Source organism: Panthera onca, chromosome C1 (genome assembly GCF_046562875.1).
Source record: "Panthera onca isolate mPanOnc1 chromosome C1, mPanOnc1 haplotype 2, whole genome shotgun sequence".
NCBI lineage: Eukaryota > Metazoa > Chordata > Mammalia > Carnivora > Felidae > Panthera > Panthera onca.
Window position 1 is genome coordinate 78,571,852 of NC_138346.1, and position 24,988 is coordinate 78,596,839.

General features: G+C 32.8%; 1 protein-coding gene and 1 long non-coding RNA gene across 10 annotated transcripts in view; one reads left to right on the forward strand and one right to left on the reverse strand.

Annotated features, from left to right (window-relative positions):
- The window catches only part of LOC145715661 (uncharacterized), a 104,134-nt gene that overhangs the window by 62,319 nt on the left and 16,827 nt on the right, over positions 1-24,988 (reverse strand). The window lies entirely within an intron of this gene.
- Positions 1-24,988, forward strand: part of PRPF40A (pre-mRNA processing factor 40A) — a 54,477-nt gene that overhangs the window by 15,590 nt on the left and 13,899 nt on the right. For 5 of the 9 annotated variants that reach the window (XM_060626589.3, XM_060626590.3, XM_060626594.3 and 2 more), the window contains exons 5-14: positions 1,835-1,851; positions 14,449-14,559; positions 16,103-16,223; positions 16,458-16,511; positions 18,341-18,365; positions 19,040-19,414; positions 22,116-22,224; positions 22,633-22,697; positions 23,048-23,212; positions 23,948-24,056. In XM_060626589.3, coding sequence (XP_060482572.1) covers positions 1,835-1,851; positions 14,449-14,559; positions 16,103-16,223; positions 16,458-16,511; positions 18,341-18,365; positions 19,040-19,414; positions 22,116-22,224; positions 22,633-22,697; positions 23,048-23,212; positions 23,948-24,056 — 1,151 coding nt within the window. The remainder of the gene's footprint in view (positions 1-1,834; positions 1,852-14,448; positions 14,560-16,102; positions 16,224-16,457; positions 16,512-18,340; positions 18,366-19,039; positions 19,415-22,115; positions 22,225-22,632; positions 22,698-23,047; positions 23,213-23,947; positions 24,057-24,988) is intronic. The other 4 variants (XM_060626591.3, XM_060626593.3, XM_060626596.3 and 1 more) reach the window with 1 other exon arrangement.

Genomic DNA, 24,988 nt, shown 5'->3' on the forward strand with positions numbered 1-24,988 from the left:
TAGTTGACAACATTTAAAGTCTGTGGGCCTTATGTAAGAATTAAATGTATCTTTTTACACAAAAATTTGAATTTATCTTGAAAAATGGGATTATCTGAATATTCATTGTTGACAGTGGTCCTTATGAACACAGTAGGTAATCAGAGAATATTTGAATGAGAAATTCTGGTTGAGCCCATACTTGTACTCCGCAAACATTGTGGAATGAGGTAGTAACTCCTTCCTTTAGATATGAAGGCCAACTCTCATTGGCCTTCTGGACTACTTCATCCTTGTAGCCATTGGAGTTTGTAAACCTTGTGGTAAACCAGCCAGTTATCAATAACTGTTTCTTTCACCTAGTGTACTTTCCATATATAATAGTAATGCCTCAATTATCTATGAATAAATAATGTTCCAGATAAATTGGTTTTACAGATGCTGAGCTTTATTCCATGATTATGCCAAAACATTTCTTGTTTTAAACATGGTTTGAAACATTTAAAATGCACCATGTTGTGCTTTTCTGCAGGTTTATATGGGGCATAATTGGTCTTTTTAAGACACTTCACAAATTTATTTAAGCTGAAATGATGTTCTGAAATACATAGTATGGTATTTTGCCTATTTAGATATCTAGAGCTGATTACTGTTACTATTAGCCTAAATAGTCCTGGAAAATTACCTTAAAAAATTTTTTTTTAACTGAAGTATAAGAGATATACAATATCTGTTAGTTTTAGTTGTAGAACATTTTGATTCGATGTTTTAATACGTTACAAAATGATCCCCATAGTAAGTCTAGTTACCATTTGTCACCATCCAGAGTTACTATAATATTATTGACTATACTTCCTGTGCTGTTCATTCCATTGCCTTATTTTACAACTGGAAGTTTGTATCTCTTAATCCTGTTTGCCTATTTTGCCCTCCCCTCTTTGGTAACCAACAATTTGTTTCCTGTGTCTGTAAGCCAGAAACAGACTCATAAAATTTCTTCTTAATTACTTTTTAAATGCCTTAGCTCTACCAGTGATATCCATAGTAGCTTCCTTTGATTGTTCTCAGTATATATATGTGTGTGTTTACTTTGTTTTATTCTCTTTTTACATATAGTTACTTTCTTTTTTACACATAGTTTTAAATTACTAGTTTCTAAAGTTAAAGCTTATTCATTTGAACTTGGTGACTAATGGGGATTTCCCCTTATGTCTAAAGGGATTTTGATAATAATATAGTATAGTACCACCTAATAGACCTTTCTGCAGTGATGGAAATGTTCTGTAATATGTACTGTTGAATACAGTAGTCAATAGCCACATGTGATTACTGAGTCCTTGAAATTGGCTACTGCAAAAGAACTGAATTTTTTTATTTTATTTAATGTTTATTAAAATTTTTAACCTAAGCAGATGTGTGGTAGCTACTGGATACTGTATTGTACACCACAAGTATGGAATTTATATAGTGGAAGTTGCCAGAAATCTAAAGCATAGAATCTGAAGTCTGACGTATTATATTTCAGTACTGTAGTAGAGAAAGGAATTAGTCAAGATAAACACCTATAACAGCAAGACGAGAAACAAAAGGCAGAGGTTGTGAGTACTTCTCAAACTGGATCCAAGTGAGTTTTCATTTTGCAGGTTCAAAGTGCCACTTTATTCTGAAAATGCTTTAGGCTGTAGTATTTGTTTTGTGGAAAAGAGAGCATGCACATAGGTCACATGGAACAGCCTTATATTTAGTGTGCTAGGATAAGGCAGAAGAAATAGTATGAATAAATACTTTAAAACTGTTCACTCAAGGAGAGTATGATTTATCACATTGTAAATATTCTTTTTTTTTTTTTTTAAAGGTACAGCATCTGGTGCAGTAAGTACCTCTGGAATATATTTATTTCATTATACTTCTTTAGCCTACAACATCGATCCTTATTTCTGTTTTAAAGTTTATCTACTAACGTTGAATCTTTTTTTCTTTCTTTTCTATGCCAAAGGTTGGAAAATTGTTTGAGGGGCACCTGGGTAGCTCAGTTAAGTGTCTGACCCTTGATCTCAGCTCAGGTCTTGATCCTAAGGGTGTGAGTTCAGACCCCATGTTGGGTGTGAAGCCTACTTAAAAAAAAAAAAAAATTGAATGATTTACCTTAAAATCTAATTTTGATGGGACTTAATGAGAAAAAAAGGAATCAGATACATACCAGATTTTATAAAGATTTGAATTTCCCTGGTATGATTAGAAGGGAAACAGAACTAGTAGGAACACAGTAATTAACCAATAATTTTCACATAAGGTTTATGTTAGAACGTGCTTTCGTATACAAATATTTGTGTGCCCTTGTTTATTACTATAAGTCTTACATAAACTTTTCCTAATATACAGAATTTTAAAATACTTTTTTGCTTGTACTTTCCCTAATTGTGTCAGAAAGACCAATACGATATTCACAATTGCTTGACTTTTCCCTCCCTTAGGGAAGGAGAGAATGATACCTCTATGCTGCATTTCTTTTTCTCCATACTTGATTTTAAGATAGTAGTTACAGTTATTTTTGTTAATATTTCGGTATGTGGTGTTCTGTTACATATTTTTATGATGTTTGGGAAAATAATGTAAGCTTGAAAGCCTTACTTAAAGATTCCTATTTTATCCTTCTTGATAAAAGCCATAGCTTTTGGCCTCAAGGTTTTCTTTGATTTTTGTATTTTTTAATTCCTTAAAGATCAATGGAAAGAAGACTTCATATGTATGATCTCATTTAATCAAAATAGTCCTGAGAGGTAGCTGTTATCCTCATATTATGGTTGAGGAAATACAGAAAGCTGTGACTTGATTATAAATGTGTTAATATTTTGAATATGGGGGGAAGACTTTTAATTGTGAACTTTATTTAAATGTTTTAAAGTTTCTTGTATCTTCTGTTTTTTAAAGTTGAATGGTTTTTAAATGTCCATGTCGTATTCTTCCATTGTAAGTGCCTTTTTGTATTTTTGACTAGTGATTGCTGCATGTTTTTCCTATTGATTTAAATAATTCAGGCTCACTTGAGGGATTAAGAAGCAAACATAAGTTAAAAAGAAGAAAGTAAATTTCACCCTAAATTTTTCCACCTTGAGGGGACCACCACCATTAATGTTTTGGTTGTGTCCATTGTCTGTCAAACCCCTTTTTCCCTCAATTGGAAGAATCTTTTCTGTCATATATTAAATTTGTACATACTCTGACATCTGTTTCTGAGTTTTCTTCTGCATTGGCTGTATGTATTTGTTTTTTATCCAATTTCGCACGTTTTCCAGTTAAAATAACTTTAATACTTAGTAAGACAAGTCTTCATGGTTTCTCTTTTCATTATTTCCTTAAATGGTTTGGATGTTAGTACATGAATTCTTGTATCCCCCTCCAAAAATAATCTGTAAGTATACGCATACCCACACACACTCAAAAGACAAAATTGTGTTTTTATCTGGGATTATATTTAATTCATTTCAGTTTTGGGAGAATTGGCATTTTCTACTTTTCTATTAAATTTTCCCATCTAAAAATACTGTATATTTGAAAACTTCTTTTTGCTTTAATTCTTATTAGATTTCAGGTACACAAATTTGAGTTACTTGAATTCTTCAGATGATAGTCATTGTCATTGATCCTGAGAGGATTCCTCACATTGTTTCACTTTATTCTTCATCTTCACTTCTATCTACCCTCCTGAATAGGTGATCACTTGGATACATGTCCTCAGACATGCATGTATTGGGAAAAGTTTAGGAAATTTTTTGTGTAGATTTTTTGGGTGTTTTTTCTTGTTCTTATTTCTTTATATTCTTTATGCTTATTTTTTTACAACATAATAATTTGATATTTGTATCTATTGTGAAATGATCACAATACATCTAGTTAACATCTGTCATTATACATGGTTACAGATCTTTTGTTCTTGTGATGAGGACTTTTAAGATGTACTCTCTTAATCTTCAAATATACAACACAGTATTAATAGTAATTACCATGTTGTGCATTACATCTCCATAACCTACTTATTTTTAAATAACTGGAGATTTGTACCTGTTTACCCCCTCCACTGATTTTGAACCTCCACACGTAATCTGTTCTCTGTATCTGAGTTTGGGTTTTTTACATTCTGCATGTAAGTGAGATCTTAAGGTATTTTTCTCCCTCTGACTTATCCTTACTTAGCATAATGCCTTCAAGCCCGTCTGTGTTGTTGCAAATGGCAAGATTTCATCCTTTTTATGGCTGAATAGTATTTTTGTGCGTGTACCACATCTTTATCCATTCATCCATCTAGGGACATTTAGGTTATTTCCATATCTTGGCTGTTGTAAATAATAATGCTGCAATGAACCAAGGGGTACATAAATCTTTTCGAGTTAATGATTTTGTGTTCTTTGAATAAATGCCCAGGTGTGGAACAGCTGAACAATATGGTAGTTCTACTTTTAATTTTTTGAAGAGCCTTCATACTATTTTCTGTAGGGGCTACAGCATTTACATTCCCACCAGCGGTGCATGAGGATTTCCTTTTCCCCACATCATGGCTAACATTTATTATCTCTTTTTGAGAATAAGCATTCTAACAAATGTAAGGTGATATCACATTGTGGTTTTGATTTGCATTTCCCTGATAGTGATGTTGAGCATCTTTTCATAAGTCTTTTGGTCATCCTGTATATCTACTCTGGAAAAATGTTCAGATCCTCTGCCTGTTTTTTAATCACATTTTTAGGGTTTTTTTGTTTTGTTTTGGTTTTTTTGCTGTTAAGTTGTATGAGGTCTTTATAGATTTTGGATGTTAGCCCTTTATCATATGCATGTTTTGCAAATATTTTTCTCTCATTCAGTAGGTTGCTTTTTCATTTTGTTGATTTCCTTTGTTGTGCCAGAGGTTTTTAGTTTGATGTCCACTTGTGTATTTTGCTTTTGTTATGTTTGCTGTGGAATCAGATCCAAAAAAATGATTGCCAAGAGTGATGATCAAGGAGCTTTTGCCGCCTTTTTTCTAGGAGTTTTAGGGCTTCAGGTCTTACATTCGAGCCTAAATCCATTTTGGGTTGATTTTTATGCATGATGGAAAATACTAATCTAACTAGTTAGTTTTATTTTGCATGCAGCTGTCCTTTTCTTGTATATTTTTGTCTCCTTTGTCGTAAATCAACCATACATAAGTTTATTTCTGAGATCTTGATTCTGTTATATTATCTAGATATCTTTGTTTATGCCAGCACTATATACTATTTTGATTACAATACCTTGGTAATACAGTTTGAGAGCAGGGAGCATGATGCCTCCAGCTTTGTTCTTCGGATTACTTTTTAGCTATTCAGTCTTTTTGTGGTTCCATCCAAATTTTAAGACAATGTGTTCTATTTTTTTTTAAAGTGTCATTGGAATTTTGATAGGGATTACATTGATTCTATAGATTGCTTTATGTAGTATGGACATTTGAACAGTATCAGTTTTCAATCCATGAGCATATGGAACATCTTTTCCATTTATTTAGTCTTCAGTTATTTTTATCAGTATCCTAGTTTTCAGCGTACAGGTCTTTCACCTCCTTGCTTACATTTTTTCCTAGACATTTTACTATTTTTGGTGCATTCATAAATGGAATTTTTTTTTTCTTAATTTTTCTTAACTCTGTTCGTGTTTAGAAATGCAACAGATTTTTGTACCCTGCAATGTTACTGAATTTCTTTCTAACAGGTTTTTTGGTGAAGTCTTTAGGTTTTTTATATATAATTTTTTTTCTATAAATGACATTATACTATCTAAATTTTTAAATCAGTTTGTCAGGTTGTCCAAAAAGATAATTTTGGTATTTTGATTGGCGTTGCATTGAATTTATAGATTGTGGGGCGTATTTACAATATTAAGTCATATCAGTGAACATGGTAGTCAGTTTTTTTGTCTGTTTTGTAATACGGCTTTAAGTTTTTCCTATTGAAGGCTTGTCTATCCCTCATTCTGTTAATTTATAGATGTTTTATAAGATTTGGTGCTATTTCGAATCTTTCTCCTGTACTTTATCCAGGAGGTTTGCTGAACTCCTGTTGCTTTTTGGGTTTTCTGTGTGTGTTACACTATCTTCCTCAAATAACGGGTTTTTCTAATCATCATATCTAATATTTCAACTTTTATTGTGTCAGCCAGAACCTCTAGTACTATGGTGAGTAGTAGCAGTGATAAACTGTCATCTTTATCTTGTTTTCTCTCTCAAGGCAAATATGTATTGAATTTCTCTATTTAATATGTTTACTGCAGCTTTTTGATGTATGACCCTTATTAAGTTGATGCTTTCTTTTCCTGGTTTGCTGAGAGAGAGGTCATTATGAACTGGATTTTAAAACTCATAGTTGAGATGGTCATGGTATTTCTTCTGTAGTCTGTTAAAGTGCAAGTGTACAGATATATTTTCTGATATCTCATCTTAGCATTACTAAAGTGAATCCTAGTTATTCATTAAGGGTGTTAAGAGTATATATACGTGAACCTGTGTATTTAATTCCTTCTGAATTCAATTCGCTAATATCTTACTTAGGTTGTTTCTATCTGGGTAGTAACCCTTTCTGATCCTTAGAACAAATTATATAAATGATGCATAACTTATTTCTTAACAGCTTGATAGAACACAACTAAAAACTAACTGGGCCTAATATTTTTTGAGGATAGAGATTTTGGATTACCATTTCAATTTCTCTGGTGGTTGTTGAGCTATTTCACTTTTAATTTTCTTCTAATTTATGTTTTTACAGGTACCTACTTTGTTGAGATTTAATTATTTAGCATAGAGTTAGAAATCCTATCATTGCTTTTACTTTGTATTTTGGAGGGGACAACCATTCAGCTTATTCTGAGGTCATCTTTATTTCCTTCTTGGTTACTCTGTTGCCTTTTTTCTAGTTTCTTGAGTACTTAGCTCATGGTTGTTACACATTCTTATTTTTTATAGTGCTATAGCTGTGTTGCTTAAGATTTGACATAGTTTTCATTTCACTCAGCTCCCAGTATCTTTTCTTTTTCCTTCATTTGACTTTGTTAAAAGGGTATTAAGTGGTATGTTTTTCTTGGTTTCTAGGTTTAGGATTGTTTTAAATAGACTGTTTTGTAGAGCGATTATAGGTTCTTAGCAAAATTGAACACAAAGTAGAGAGTTCCTTAATACCCCCTCCCCTTACTTGCATACAGATGCATATCAGCATCTCCCATCAGAGTGTTACATTTGTTACAGTTAATGATCCTACATTGACACATCTTTATTACCCACAGTCCAATTTACATTAGAGTTTAGTCTCAGTGTTCTGCATTCTGTGAGTTGTATCTTTATTACCCACAGTCCAATTTACATTAGAGTTTAGTCTCAGTGTTCTGTATTCTGTGAGTTGTATCTGTCAGGACAGTGCATACAGAGTAGTTTCACTACCTTAAAAATTTCCACCCCTTACCCCTGGCAACGACTGATCTTTTTATTGCCTATATAGTTTTACTTTTTCTGAGTATCATATGGTTTCATTCACTTAAATGCATTTAATATGCTTTTTTTTTCATGGCTTAATACCTTTTTTCTTTTGGGGACTGAATAATACAATAGTAACAATAATAGTGAATGATATTTCATTGTTTGGACTTGCCACAAGTTTATTCATTCATCTACTGAAAGACATCTTAGTTTTGCTTCCACGTTTTGGCAATCATTAAAACTATTACAAACATTAACTAGTAGGCCTTTGTGTGGACATAAGTTTTCAACCATTTGGATAAATAACCAAGGAGCATACTTGCTTGATCATATGGTAAAAATGTATTTGGCTTTTGGGGCACCTGGGTGGCTCTGTCAGCTGAGTGTTCGACTTTGACTCAGGTCGTGATCTCATGGTTTGTGAGTTAGAGCCCCACATCACAGAGCCCACTTTGGATCTTCTGTCCCCCTCTCTTGTGTGCACTTGCTCACTCTTTCTCTTTCTCAAAAATAAACATTAAAAAAATTTTTTAATGTATTTAGTTTTTTAAGAAACTCCCAAACTCTCTTCCAAAGTGGCTATGCTGTTTTGAATTCTCACCAGTAATAAATGGGAGTTAATTTTAATTTGTAATAATATACAGTGTTAAGAATCTTGTCATAGGCTTCTTTATCCCCTGTATGTCTTTTTTGGTGAGGTATCTGTTCAGATCTTTGACCATTTCTTGATTGGGTTGTTTGTATTCTTAATGCTAAGTTTTAAGGGGTCTCTGTGTATTCTGGGGTGCCTGGGTGGCTCAGTCAGTTAAGTGTCTGACTCTTGGTTTTGGCTCAGGTCATGATCTCAGAGATTGGTGAATTCAAGCCCTACATCAGGCTCTGCCCTGGCAGCATGGAGCCTGCTTGGGATCTCTCCCTCCCTGCATCTCCCCCATTCGTGCTCTCTCTGTCTCTCTCAAAGTAAATAAACTTTAAAAAACAAAAAGTGGGGGTTGGGGGAGAGGGTTGTATATTCTGGTTAACAGGTGGTTTTTTTGTTTGTTTTTGTTTTTTTTAATTTTTATCACCTGTGCCCTTTGCAGATGTTTTCTCCCAGGTTTTGGCTTGTCTTTTCATTCTCTTTACTGTGACTTTGGCAGAACAGAAATTTTTAATGAAGTCTCTGACAGTCACTTCTTTTCTTTCATGGATCATGTCTTTGGGTGACATTTTTTTCCTTTTTTTTTTTTTTTTAATGAAGTATACTTTTTTGCATATAATCTTTAGAAAGCACAGTCTATGAGCTGTTGTTTGCATTGTACTAAACCTTCATTTGTGTTCATTTTAAGATTAGATTTTTGGAATATTTTGTGTGCTTTTAATTTAAGGTTAATTTGTGATTCTTTTGTCTTGGCGTATCTTTCATCTGTTTGATCTACCTAAGGGGGGAGTGTCTTAAAATCTTGAACTTGAAAAGATCTCATATTTTTCTCCCTGTATTTTTTATTGTTGCTGTGATTTCAAGACTAAATTGGTAAATGCATGCTAAGTTTGGTGTGTTGCTTTTTATCCATACAGAAGTCCCTCTGGTTTCATTTTGGTTTTTGCTTTAAATTCTATTTAGGTGGGATAAACTGCTATCATAGCTATTTTTATTTATTTTACCTTCTAAAAATTTGTTATATTGTGAATAGGATATTTTTGTGTTTTTATTTCAAGCTAGTTATTGTTAGTTCAAAGATTTTTATATATTTACCTTATAGCCAAGTGGAATATTGGAATACTTTTTTATTTTCCTAGAAAATTAGAATACTTTTTTTTCATTTTAACTAGATTTTATTTGAATCTTTAGCAGTAAAGATAAGAGAATATATCTCTTTCCCAAATATTTATACCAATTATTTATTTCATTTTATTACCATAATGTATTTGTTGAAACACAGTGATTGCAGACTCGCATTTTGTTCATGATTTTAATGGAAGTGGCTTTACAGTAATTTTTATTGGTTTTTGATAAGTTGGCCTTTATCATTCAGGTGTTTTTGTTAAGTTTGTTTTTTTTAATACTTCCGAATGGTCATACTTTTCAAGGTGTGATTTGACCAAGTCTGTTGGTGTGCTCATGTGGTGTTTTCTTTTTTCAATTTGTTAACAGAAATAATTTCTTCTTTATAGATTTCCCAATATCAAACCACCTGGCACTTCTACAATAAGTTCTACTTTGTCCGAATATATACAATGCAAGATTCTTTTGGCTAATGGGTTAATGTTATATTTAAATTTTTACATTTAAAAATAACATTCATAAGTAACATTACCTGGTTTTCTTTTTTGATACCTTTCTCTTGAGTTTTGTTATTAATAAGGAACTTTTCATCTTTTCTGATTATCTGAAGTATATTGTACGTCTCTGTTTTTTTTTAAAGTTTATGATGTGTTTTATGAAATTGTCTAGTTGGGTTCTTTTATGGTAATTGGAATATTCATGTATGATGTGTTTTCTTCTAGGGTAAATTGTAGTCGTTTGTGAGGAAATAATTTCCTTTAGATTTGGGGAATTGGTTGTAAATCATCTGTTTGTGGTTATGTTGTTCCTTAATTCTGATCTTATATTTTGGGTTTTTCTCCTTTTCCTTATTTAGAGTAGTTGAGAGGACTTTCCTATCTATTTAATGTTAGATTTAGTCACTTGCTTTTGGTTTTATTCAGTTGGACTTATAGTTTACAGAAGTATCTATGTATGTATAAATGCATATCTCATGTGCATATAATTATTTATATGTTTATTGAATATATTCAGAACCTAATTGTTGACTAGCTTTTTGGAATCTTTTAGCTCTCTTGATAATTATATATGTGCATTTTTTCCCTTTACCCAGTCTTCCTTTTAAATATTTTCTGTGTATATTTTGCTGATATATCACGTCTTACTCTGTTTCACACTGTATCTTCAACATTTTCTAAACAGATCTCCATAAGTCCACAGTATGATGGACCCTGATTGAACTGTTTTCCCATGAGTGGATACTGAATAATCTCAAATTTTTTGACATTACAAGTAATCCTGTAGAGAACATTCTTGTACATCTTTGCAACTATATAAATGGGATTTTGTGGAATAAAATATCAGCATTAAGAGATTGCTTGCATTTTGAATTTTGATGAGAACTAGTAAGTTGCCATTCAGAAAAACAATACTAATTCCATTCCCAACACTAGCATGACAGTGCACTTTTCTTCACACCCTTTAACATTGTATACTAAGAGTCTGTGATTTATCTGATGAACAGAAAGTTTTCACGTAATGTATGCTTCCTTGATTTACTAATGAAGTTGAATATCTACTTATCTGCATTGAGTTTCGTTAATGGCGATGTTTATTTTTCCATTAGATCATCTTAATGATTGTAGTAGGTTTTTGTATATTAAGAATGATAGTTTTTTAATTTCTTCTTCATATTTATCCTTCTAGTTTATCATTTGTAAAAATGTCAACTTTTGGTTGATTCCCCAGACCTGCCATTTGTCTTGACAGTTTTTTAATAATACAGTAACTGTCAGTAATAAAATAATTTTGGGAAGGCTGTCATCTGTGACAAAAGTGCAGAATAAAGCTCCAGTGCAAGGATTATCTTAGTATCTCTTACAAGCCCTCAAAGCAGCTAACCTTAAGGTTAAAAGTAATGTCCTGGTTTTGGGCCATTCAGAATACTACACATCTACATGTTTGTTAGGTTTTCTCCAATTATGCAAAGGCAGTCTAAATATTTGATAGGTGTCATTGGTGTATTGGTCTGGAGAGGTCTTTCTTTAAAAAAAAAATGGTAATTTTTAGGAAAATGTTTTTTGAATAGACTGTACTCACTACTTAACTATTTGCATAAGTCATGTTTTATCCTATGAAGAAAGTTGTTATCTATATACCTATTGATATTTTATGCCATTCTTCATCTTATATTCAACATTCAGGATACATTTGTTTTTAAATTTTTCTTTTAAAATATTAGTCCTAGTTTTGGCCAGAGGTGAGATACAGTTTTACTTCAAGTTGCAGATTAGATGCACTTAAGGAAAAGGAGCAAAAGCTTATCAGATAAATCATTTTTCTTACTCCAGAATTGACTTCTATAAGTGGATTTGGTATATTAGTTAAGGCATTGGTATAGATTGTTTCTATTGATGCAAAGTGTTAGAAACTTGTTTCATAGGACCTCAGTATGTGGGTCCAGTGTTCTAATGAACTCACTAGCTAGCTGTGTTACCTTGAGCATATTCCTGTATTTTGTTGTGTTCCATTTTCTCTTCTATAAAGTGGAGATAATAAATTGTATCTACCTTGGCAAGGTTATTAAAAGAATTAACTGAAAATTGATACAGTGCTTCTTACTCATTAGGAGATCAGGAATTTATCTGTCCTTATTGACAGACTGTTCTGAATATAATATCCCTGACAAAACATTTCAGTGTGAGTAGATGTGGTCTTTAGAAGCAAATATGACTGAATTGTTCTAGTTGTATTATTTACTAACTGAATCACTATGAACAAGTTATATTAACCCTCCTAAGTCTTGGTTTTCTTATTTGAAAAATGAGGATAGTGTTCATATTGCTTGTAGTGTAGCTGTAAGACTTGAATAAAGTAGTAGCTAATGAATACTAAATTGTTTACTGTTTGTTTTAGTGGTTTGTATATCTCTCTCCTGTTTTTCCCTATTATTTGGCACCCTTTTTCATTCCATTTTTTTATAAATTTGTTTCTGGTGAACTTCTTTTCCTTGATGCTCTTTAGCAGATGTGACTTGGGAAGTTTAAATATAATTTTGGAACTTAGGTCGATTTCCCTTTAGTGCAGTCTTGTTTGCTCCAGAGAGATTGTATTTGTCATACTCTGCATGAAGTGCTAGAACAAGTTAAAGAATTTAGTATACCTTTTGAACTATCTTAACTATCCTACACCGTGCAGAAAGCCATTTTGCAGTCATGTCAGATGACTTAACGAATTTATATAGAAAGGGCCAAACATTTCGTTACCAAACCACTCAAATTTTATCAGTTTTTTTTCTTTGAATTCTAATGACTGTTTATAATCCCTTCACATTAACTCTGGTTCCTCAGAAGTTCCAGAAAATAATCATCTTCCCTCATCTACTTGTGTTCTAAATGACATTAATTTCTCTCCTTGAGTCATCTTTTCTTGTTCTCCATTCCCACATTTTGCAAATGTTTCTTAAATCACAGCATATTTGCTTTGACCATTGAACATGTCTGTAATTAAGATGCATCCTATAATCTACATAGTGTCCTATGATCTCCATTCTCCAGGCAGCAATTATGGCTTTGTTGTGCATGACTGAACAACAAAAGTGCCAACATCAGAAGAATAAATGTCAGTGGTTTGAAAGAAAATTCTAGAAATAATGGCACAGCACTCTTATCAGCTAGCAATAAAATGATTATGGTGAGAGAGCAGAAAAAGCAATGAAATAATGTATGTTGAGCCACATTCCCAAAGCCGAAATCAAAAGTAGGTGTATTCTATTTCTCAATAAAGTTGATAAGGAAAAAAGAAAGGTAGGTCAGCTTTAAATAAGTTCAGAAGATCATTAAGAACTAGTACTGGTGACTTAGTTTTTTGTTTTTGTTTTAATAAATGCTCCATTACCAATATTTTTTTATAGCATAGAGGGTGATATGGTGTGGAATTGAATGGACATCAGCAGCTCTCGTACAAAAAAATGGTTTCAATGTGAAGTTTAAGGAATAGCTTATTTTATTTGCCTATTTTTCTTTTCAAAAAATGGAATTGTTATAAAATCAGTGTCTGAATAAGAATACATCTTTCAAAAGGTTAACATAAAATCTGAGGGTTAAAAAGCATGGAATAGTTTGAAGATGATTTTACTTCTTTTTCTTAGAGGTATGTACAGTAATGTTTTGTCTTAGATTCGAAGAAATGATTGATATAGGTCATCTCTAATCTTCTTTCAATCATACTTGAGTTCATTATTATCTAAATGATCTGGTACCTGGAACTGGACTTAGTACCTTTGATCTCATCCAGTAATTCTTTAATGATTCCTTGTAAAATTACTTTTAAACCCTCTTTATTATGATATGATTGACATATTAAACTATGTATTTAACGTGTACAACTATATGATTTGAGGAATACATACACCTGAGAACTATCACCACCAAGACCGCAGATACCAGTCACCTCTCAAAGTTTCTTCCTGCCCCTTTTGTGATTACTTTAAATGCATACTTATGGGAACCCTGTAAAACTCTTAACCAGCCTTAATTTGAGGCATCATGTCTATTGATGGCTGAGGTTTTACTAGCAACTTTTAATATGCTCTTAGTAGTTCTTTTGGACCCAAGAATGAACTTCTATTCTGTATCAAACTAGTATCACATAAAATTTTCTCACCTCTATTGTGTTGAGGCATTTGGATTCACATTTTATCCCTGTTAAATTTCACCTTGATTGTTAAATTCTGATTGTCATCTAAAACCTATCCTTTCTAATTTTGACAGCTGTCTTTATGGCATGTCAGTTTAGAACTTTGTCCAGCTTGATGCAAATAAAGTTATTGAGCTCATGATCAATCCACCAATATACTACATTAGCATCTACTTCATATATTTTATCTACAAGGCATAGGTTGTATTGCTGAAAGATTATATTATGTGCTATATACGTTATAACAGTTACAAAGTTACTGTTTCTAGGTGAAACAGTCATATCCTTATACTTCTGAGAGACTGGGTAGAATATAGAGATTCTAAAACCTCAATAGAGCCATACTACTTTTGAAGTACTTTAAAATGGTCTATTTTGCAGTTAACTCCCCACTTGCAATGATGTGTTATTCTAAGTGATTTAAACTGTCAAAAATATGTCCATTTTGTACTTTCAATTTCGTTGTATATTATTAATGAAACTAATGGAAACTAATATTCACTGTCATAGCACTGTTAAAAAATTTGAATCTTTTTGTAATTTTTTTCTTTAGAAATCAATGTGGACCGAACATAAATCACCTGATGGAAGGACTTACTACTACAATACTGAAACAAAACAGTCTACTTGGGAGAAACCGGATGATCTGAAAACACCTGCTGAGGTACAAGTTTGAGGCTTGGAGATTAGGGATTGTTAAATAGATTAGGTCCTTTTTTTTTTTTTTTTTACTGATTTTGGCCCCTGCTCAGGAATGCTTATTGGTTGGGTGGCATCAGTTTGGGAAAGATGATTTAAAGAATAAATTGGAAGAGCAGTAAGACTCTCTCTGCTTGCCCTTTACTCTTTAAATTCACGTTTTAGGGGCGCCTGGGTGGCTCGGTCGGTTAGGCGTCCGACTTCGACTCAGGTCATGATCTCACGGTCCGTGAGTTCGAGCCCTGTGTCAGGCTCTGGGCTGACGGCTCAGAGCCTGGAGCCGGCTTCAGAGTCTGTGTCTCCCTCTCTCTCTGACCCTCCCCTGTTCATGCTCTGTCTCTCTCTGTCTCAAAAATAAATAAACGTTAAAAAAAAATTTTAAATAAGTAAATAAATTCACGTTTTAAATTGTTTTCCTCTTTATAGCAAACTTAGGTGATCGCAGATGTCTTGCAATGAATTTTTAAAAATTTCCAGTGAGGTTGGGGGTAATGGAGATGGAATTAAATTACAAATACAAGTGCTTCCTTCTCTTAGAGCTGAAAATTATCTGTCTCTGTGGAGAAAGCCCCTGAAAAGCATGTAAATTTCATTTTATGTTGCAAGTTTTGTTCAGAATGTATAGATGTGGAAGGTACATTGAAGGAATATACTAAGCATTATAGCATGTGGTTTAATTAGGAACTAATTAAGAGTCTTAAGTAAGAATTGACTTGGCATTTCAAGCCATACTTAGAGATTTTTCCTAGTTGGCAGCATATATTTTTTTCTCCCTCTAAATTGAGGAATTTGAGCAGATAAAAATATTTTCCAGGCCACCACACTAATATGCAGTGTGTAGCAACACTTGGGATGGAAGGTTGGCAGATACTATAATTATTTTTTTAATCCCAGTACTAATGTAGACAATTATTTCATCATTAAATATTACTAAGACACTGTCTAAAGTTAAGTTTTCAATAGCATTCTCATGCCGCCCTAACCAGTTTTCTATATTAGGTTTTAAGTATATCATACTTTGTTTCCTTACATAAGAGAGTTCATATAGGTTTAATAAATTATTAGCCATAAAACTGACATGTAAGCAGGGTAAACCAGATTTTGCTTTTTTCCTAGCATTTATGTTTTTCCTACTTTAATTTGTATTTGAGAAGTCTCTGAAATATGTATGATAATTTTTACCTATGGTGGGGTATAAATGGCAAGAGCAAATACGATCTGAAATTTATATAGACCTGGTTTTGAATCTTGCCTCTGCCCCTTAATTAGGTGTATTAAGTGAGTTTCCTTAAGTAACAGCATAAATCTGAAATAATATGAATGTTGCAGTATTATTGTAAAGATAAACATTTCAAATAACATCACCTGGTAAGTATTCTACATTTGGTAGCTTATCATCTCACAGCGTTTGATTTGTACAGATTGATAATATTTAGTGAAACAGTGATGTGAATGATGAGTGATGCTAAATATATTACTGTTAACTGAAGATTTTTATTTTCCTTCAGCAACTTTTATCTAAATGTCCCTGGAAGGAATACAAATCTGACTCTGGAAAACCTTACTATTATAATTCTCAAACAAAAGAATCCCGCTGGGCCAAACCTAAAGAACTTGAGGATCTTGAAGGTAACACAGAAAAATGTAACTTTTAATGTTAATTTTTTACATATTGTCATTCACAGTGAAGCAATCCTTCATAAATAGTATTGTTCAAACACAGGTCTTATTTTTAAAAATTAAATGATTAGAACGTTTTAAATGGTATAACAGTTTTATGGGCTCTTATTTTCTTGTTGCTCTAGATATCAGTTCTATAGATTTTAAATAGATTTTTATTTGATTTGATTCCACTGAAACTAGGATACCAGAATACCATTGTTGCTGGAAGTCTTATTACAAAATCAAACCTGCATGGTGAGCTGCTTTGATAATTCATTTTCTGTCATTATTTAACATTTTTAGAGTATGTTACTAATGTTCACTAACCATGATTGGAAAAATCTGCAGTGAGAAATCTCTAATTCAAAGAATTCATTTAAGGGTTATATTATAAATGAGCTTGGAGCTTTTAAAATTATACTTTTATTTTTAAAGCCATTAATATACTATTGGAAAATTGAATAAGGACATCATGTACAGTATTTCTAAATACAGCTGTGAGTGTTGGTACATACATACAATAGGTGGCTTAACTCATGTAGCAGATAGCAAAGAACTTTGAGTCTTAATCAGTTTAAATCTTTTTAATGTATTGTCAGACTATACATTTAATGCTGATTTTATTTTAGCACATTTTAAAATAGCCTTTATATGGGGCACCTGGGTGGCTCAGTCAGTTGAGCGTCTGACTTCGGCTCAGGTCATGTTCTCGCAGTTTGTGGGTTCGAGTCTCGCATTGGGCTCTGTTCTGGCAGCTCAGAGCCTGGAGCCTGCTTCGGATTCTGTGTCTCCCTCTCTCTGCCCCTCCCCTGCTCATGCTCTGTCTCTCTGCCTCTCAAAAATAAACAGTACAAAAAAAAAAAAAAAATTAAAATAGCCTTTATGTGTGTTAATGGGAGAATTCAACAAAATGCCGTGCTCTACTTGCAAAGGGAGAGTTTTTCATCATCCTCAGCTATTCAGAATACCCCTGAAAGTCTGGAAATACTACCTAATGTAAAACCTAGTTCTTCAAATAGCAGAGATTAGAGTAAGAATTGAAAATTTAATTCTTTTACTCTCACTTCTAGTAGAATCTGGTGTCATAAACGATCAACTTATAAGCAGTAGATTTTAGAAATGGGGCCAATAATTAGTCTACAGTGTAGAATACAGTGTAGAATAAAGATGTGTACAGAATGACATCTAAAAGTAAAGACAATAAAAATTTTTTAAAGGCACTGTGGTCTTAAGTCTATTTACATTTTTCCTGTGTCACATAATTGGTTTAGATCATCATTGTATCCAAAAAACATTAATATTAGCGGTGATGACTCCTGTAGTATGTTTGTCAGCCATCCTAAACGTATTTTCAGAAGTCATTTCCATTAAAGGGAAATAAATTTTTTAAATACTTTAATTAAGTTCAGCTTTGGTATCATTTATGTGGAGGGCCTCATTCTCTACTGAAGCTGAATATTTTTGTTACCCATAAAGAAAAAATTAATTGGAATAAAAGCTAAAATATTGAATGCAAATCTTTAAAGCCCAATTTAAACTTATACACTAACATTGGCTAATAATAATAATACTGTAGATAGGTAGAATCCCATTTTATTCATGTAAGAAATACCAAGCTCATTTTTGATATAACCCTACTACAAATAGTTGGTGTGCATAACTATTTATCTACCTGTCAGTGCTGGTATATATGTGCTGGAATTTCATAACATGAATTTGGTCTCGTTTTGAATATAGTATCTTTGAAAAAAAAAAAAACATAGTTTTATCTCTGAGAAAAATACTGTTTTATTCCAGAATTATACAGATATTTTCAGGGAGTTTTTGCAGTAGCCAGCAGCCTTTGGGAAAGTAGCAGTGTGCAGAGAAACTTTCCTAAAAACTGCTGTCGTTTAAATTTGTCTTCATTCTTTAATTGCTACCCTGGAACTTTGGAGCAAGCATTTGCTCTGAAAAAGTTGATGTATTTGTGGATGGTAAATTAAATCTTATTGTATGAAACTTCTCCTTATCTCCCTTTAAAGTTTGTTTTCAGTGACTGTATTTAAAAACCATGTCATGTAACTTTCTTTTCTCTTTAATAGCAATGATCAAAGCTGAAGAAACCAGGTAAGCAATTTTTGGATATCAGTACAATTTACAAATTTGGTATCTCCTATAACATTCTTATTTTAATTCTTTGCTTTATACATAAATAGTATTTAATATGTTAGGTCTGGTGGTTGGATGTCTTTGGAGGATTTGGGGTAAGGGGAAGGATACTTAATGAAGATACACAAATGACACTTTCCTTAGTGATTGTTTGAATTCGGACTGCATCCTTTATGAATTAAGGAGACTGTGTTATAGAAAAGTCCAGGATTTGGTTTGATTTATCAATTTGGTAATGGATAAAGTATTATATATCTCTTCCTTTTTTTAGTATGTAAAATGGATAAAATTTAAAGTTCTTATAGAAATTTATGATATAGGCCAAATTTTATGTTGTAATGCAGTCTGATAGTAGGGTGTTTTGTAAATGAAAACAGTTAATGGACTTTTGGAAATTCAGAGTGTTCATGAGTCCCTGTCATAAATTATCCCGAATGTTTGCTCAGAGTAATCCAGTTTCATTCTTTGGTTTCAGTCTTTTTAGATAGCTTAATAGTTTGGCATACAGCCTTTTTTCCCTTTTATGGTTTCTCTTATTCATTTGATTTTATGATAAAAATTAGTGTTGTTTGACTTTCTGATGTATGACTTAATGAGATGACCAATTTTGTTTTTGTTTTTTTAACACATAGTAAGCAAGAAGAGTGCACCACAACATCAACAGCCCCAGTTCCTACAACCGAAATTCCGACCACAATGAGCACCATGGCTGCCGCAGAAGCTGCAGCCGCTGTTGTTGCAGCCGCAGCGGCAGCTGCTGCCGCTGCTGCTGCAGCCAATGCCAGTGCTTCCACCTCTGCTTCTAATACTGTGGGTGGAACTGTTCCAGTTGTTCCTGAGCCTGAGGTTACTTCGATTGTTGCTACTGTTGTAGATAACGAAAATACAGTAACAATTTCAACTGAAGAACAAGCACAACTTACTAGTACTCCTGCTGTTCAGGATCAGAGTATGGAAGTATCCAGTAATACTGGAGAAGAAACAGCTAAGCAGGAAGCAGTAGCTGAGTAAGTTTAGTGACTTCTTTTTTGCAAATCAGTACCAGACTTCATTAGTACTAAAAATTGCCAGTTTACTTGGTGGCCATTAAGTGTTTAAAAGGTTGTTGAGCATCAAAACATGAGCTTTTAGATAATGAATCCTTTTCATGGCTGAATTTTGTGGGGTCATGCTCTTAATCTGTTGGAAAACTAATCCTCAAAAGTTTTAGGAAGCAGAATTTATAGATAATAGGGTGCGACACAAATTTAAAGGGAGTTCTTAATTACCAGGCACCTTAGTAATCAAGATATATCAATAATGGTGCTGTAATCTTTAATTTTAGATCAGAATTAATGCCAGAAGTCCATATTAATAAAATAAAATTTTAAAGACAGAATTAGTATTATTGATTTTCTCTCTTTATTTTTTTAATGTTCATTTTTGAGAGACAGAGTGAGAGCAGGGGAGGGGCATAAAGAGAGGGAGATACAGAATTTGAAGCAGGCTCCAGGGTCTGGGTTGTCAGTACACAGCCCGAGATGGGGCTCGAACCCACGAACTGTGAGATCATGACCTGAGCTGAAATTGGACACTTAACCAGTTGAGCCACCCAGGCGCCCCTGATTTTCCATATTATGTGATAGTCAAATATGGATTAGCACAGCCCTGCAAGGAAGTGCTATGGTTTGGTGTACAAACAGAAGCAAAAATTAAGCAAAAGTAAAGATTCAGTAGGATATTGGAAAACTGTTTTTGTAATTGGTACAACTTTTTAATAAGGCAAAACAGCTTCATCTGTCAATTTATAGTTTACATGTACTTGTGTTCGCTATAATCTGGTAAAATTTCATATGGATGTGCTTTATACAGATACAAAAAGTACTATGCTTCTTGACTTTAATGATGTCCTCATAAAATAATGTTAACCATGATGTCAAGTTCCAAACATGATCATCCATCTTAATATTTAAATACATTGATTTCATCTCCCAACTGTACATATCATGAATATTTACAAGAACATTTCCCAAAGTGAAAATAACTTTATAATTTTTTCTGATGTTTAGAAGTTGAAAAAGGACTCTGTAAGGTATATTTAAGGCATAAAAGAGTAATTAACATTTTATTTATATTCTTTTCCCTTTTTTTTTTTCATCTTTGTCTGTTAAATTTTATTTTTTTAATACTCTCTACAGCCAACATGGGGCTCCAGTTCACAACCCCGAGATCAAGAGTTGCGTGCTCTTCCGACTGAGCCAGCCAGGCGCCCCTCCTGCCCATTTTCTGTGCATTTAAAAATGTGGGCATTATCTATTTTATGCACCTATCTAACGTCTTCTACATTGTAAAGACATATACTCCATCATGTTGGATGATGGCATATTATATTTACATAAATATAATTTTCAGTGTTCTGATAGTTATTTAGGTTTTGGGGTATTATTTTTTGTTTTAATATTTTTTAATACTTGAGAGAGCAAGCGCAAGTGGGGGATGAGCAGTGGGAGATAAACTCTTAAGCAGGTTCCACACTCAGCACAGAGCCTGATGTGGGGCTCGATCCCAGAACAGTGAGATCCAAATCTGATCCAAAATCAAGATGAAATCCAAAACCTAATCCAAAATCAAGAGTCGGACGCCCAGCCAACTGAGCCACCCAGGTGCCCCGGGATTGATATTTTTTATATCTCTTATACTTTATTTTTCCATAATAATTTATTTTTTCCATAATTTTAAGGACAATTATTTCCTGCTTATTTTCTTTCTAGTATTTTCTTAACAGTTCCTAAGTCAGTATAATCTAATTACTGCAATATAGACCATTTAATGTTTGAGCTCTTTATACTGTTTCTGACAGTTTTAAATTTCCCAAAGTAAGGTTACTTGATTGAGAGAGTGTGAATATACTTTTTGTTGTTGTTAGTATTTGTTCTAGTATCTTCTGTAAGCATTGTACTTAGTTGTTTTTGTTTTTTCTGCATTTTTTCCCTTTATATAGAAGAACACGTTAGAATTATATGGCCTTTGCATTTCATAAAGATCCCCATACTAGTACAGTTGGTAATTCTTGGGTATGTTAATTCTTTTTGTTTGAGGTCAGTGTTTGGCATATTTTTTTCATAACTTATCGAAGAGTAAATAATTCTGGTTTTGTGGATCATAAAGTCTGTCACAGTGATGCAGTTCTGCTGTGGTAGCACACAATAAGCCATAAACACTATATAAGCTCCTGAGTAAAGCTATGTATTTACAGAAACAGGAAGTGGTCTAGATTTGGCACATGAGGCGTAGTTTGCCCTCTGATTTTATTGATCCTTGACATGTTTTTTTATATTTGTACACACTTAGCCAAATATTTAGTTATTAAGACACTGATATGAAGGCATTGGATAAGTTTTTTTTTGTTTTTGTTTGTGTGTTTTTTTAATGTTCATTAATTTTTGAGTGTGTGAGCAGGGGAGAGGCAGAGAGAGAGGGGGAGAAAGGATCCAGAGCAGGCTCGGCAATGACATCAGAGAGCCTGACACAGGGCCCAAACTCACGAACCATGACATCATGACCTGAGCTGAAGTTGGACACTTAACCAAATTTATTATTCTAATATATTATTTCTAAAATTGTAAACTTTAATCTCAATACAGACGCTTAAATAATTACAACATTGTTTTTCTTAGTGAAGCAAATGTATATTTAAATTATAAGTACCATATTTAAATTTCTCTCCAGTTTTACTCCCAAAAAAGAAGAGGAGGAAAGCCAACCAGCAAAAAAAACCTATACTTGGAATACAAAGGAGGAGGCAAAGCAAGCATTTAAAGAATTATTAAAAGAAAAGGTATTAAACATTTTTATGTGACATATAATTTTTGTCTAATAATTTAATCTTTTTTGAAGAATATTTTTGTGGAACTGATCTTCACCAAAAAAAACTACCATGTACAGTGTAATACACAGCACATTCCACCTCCATATTTGATATAATGTTTTTTATTTACAAAAATTGCTTACCTTTTAATCAATAGTCTTAAAAAGTATTCATGCTCTGTTTAAATATCAGTTTTAAGTTTTCTTTTTAGTCTGTATAATACCAAGGTTTGTCTTGGTTCAATATGAAGTTATTAGACCTCTTTTAAACTTGTGCAAAGGGAAGTGCTTGATGTTTGCAGTGAGTATTGTGTTTTATTTCCTGTTGTATGACTTTTATTCGTGCAAAGTTCTAATTTTGTCATTAAATGGTTTTCAGCGAGTACCATCTAATGCTTCATGGGAACAAGCTATGAAAATGATCATTAATGATCCACGATACAGGTAACACTTGAAGTTTTTTATTTACTTTTCCAACCCTAGCAAATTCAAAATTGTGTAAAATAGTATAACTTTTCACTTTCATAGTCTTCTGTAATTTTGGATATCAAGAACAATTGTTCTATGTCAGATATGAACCAAAAAAAGCCAAAAAACTTGTCATACATTTTTGAGCACCCTGCCACAGAGAAAACTAGAATCTTTTTAAAGTAGAAATTATTTTCTATAATCATTTCTTAATTTTTAATATCTTACTGAAATTTTCTTAATTTGTGAATGAATTTATTTTCCCAAAGCATTGACATTTGATCATCCTGCCTTCATTTACTCTTATATGGTATTTTTCTATCCAGTGCTTTAGCAAAGTTGAGTGAAAAAAAGCAGGCCTTTAATGCTTACAAAGTCCAGACAGAGAAAGAAGAAAAAGAAGAAGCAAGATCGAAATACAAAGAAGCTAAGGAATCCTTTCAGCGTTTTCTTGAAAATCATGAGAAAATGACTTCCACAACCAGATACAAGTAAGATTTTTAGAAATGCATAATGTATGTTTACTGCATTGTTACTGTGTCAGATGTTTTGCCAAATGCCATAACTAATCCCAAGCAGATGCTCATTAAATAAAGCTAAATGACTGAATGTGGCAATTTCATAAGATACAAGATAAATCAGTAATTAAATGTAGAATTTAACTTCATACTGAATTATTAATTAGGCACTAAAAAGGGGAGGTAGACTGAATATAATAAAGCTTCACTTCTTTCTACTTATTATAAAAATTGAGATTTAACATATTTGCAGTAAGTTGTTCAGTTCATTTTCCATACATGCTTCCTTATTTTCCTCTGTCTTCAAGAAAGTTGTTAGTGAGGAACTCTTCATTTTTTTAAATAGTCCTCTATCTCATGTATTAACTAAACTTCTGGCAACTCTTTGATGTCTATAATATAGTTCCATGGACAGTTAGTGTCCATGTAGCTACCCTAAGCTACCCATGTAGCTACCCTAAGAAATACAGTTTTGACTACAAAACATGGCTCAGTTAGAATTATCCACTTCATTTCTAGGGAGGAATGGAGGCCTCTTTTTTTTTTTTTTTAATTATCCAGAAGCTTTCCTGTGTATAATATACTCATGAAGTTAGAGTGGAAAAGAATGCTTATTGGGTGGTTTTAAACTTACCATATAATTGGCCTCAAATTAATTTTTATTGAGCAATATAGAGAAACATCTTTTTCTTTTTTTTTTTTTACTAGAAAAGCAGAGCAAATGTTTGGAGAGATGGAAGTCTGGAATGCAATATCAGAACGTGATCGTCTTGAAATCTATGAAGATGTTTTATTCTTTCTTTCAAAAAAAGAAAAGGTATTATTCACTCCTTGCTATTCATATTTCTAGATAAAACAAGTTATTTCTTCATTCTGATTAGGAGTTACTTTATAACCTGTCCATTTTTTTGTTTATTCAATTTATGTGGTGTTGCAGATCTCTTTATTAGAAGTTAGGTTTAAAAATGGAGAGCTCCTGGGACGCCTGGGTGCTCATTTGGTTGGGCATCCAACTCTTGATTTTGGTTCAGGTCATGATCTCACAGTTCATGGGATTAAGCCTTGAGTCAGGCTCTGTGCTGACAGCTCGGCTCAATTAGAGCTCTCTGCCCCTACCCCACTCATGCGCACGCTCAAGCTCTTTCAAAAATAAATAAGCTTTAAAAAAAAAAAATAGTTCCTATAATGGTAGTTACTGATGTGGACATAGTAGGTACAGGTTTATCCAACTGTTACTTGAACTATTATGAATTGGCTGTCTTATGCCCACTTTGAAAGATACCTTTTTTTTTAAATTCATTAAGTTTTTAAAATACTCAGTAATTTTATTTATAATCTGTATGTTTCTTTTATAGGAACAGCAGTGATACATAATTGTTACCACTAAAATGTGCTTATAGGATAGTGTTTTAAAGCACTTCGTATCTGTTTTATTATGCATTGTTGTATATTATTCACTCTTAAGAAATTTATAGAAATGTAATTATTAACAAGAATTTGAACATAACTGAAGGTAAAGACTGTAATATTTACCTACTGTGTGTCTTGCCTATAGTAACTTTAGTTTTAGACTTTGTCTATAATGCATAGTTATAGAAAGAGAGATTTATAGAGTTGTTGGGGAGATACAGTTTCCAGATTCCAGCTTCTTAGAAGAGAGGCAAAAAAACCCAAAAAACAAATAGAAGGCAAGCAATTACCAAGCTAAGCATTTTGACAAGGGCACTTGAAAGGTAGTGTTGATATTTA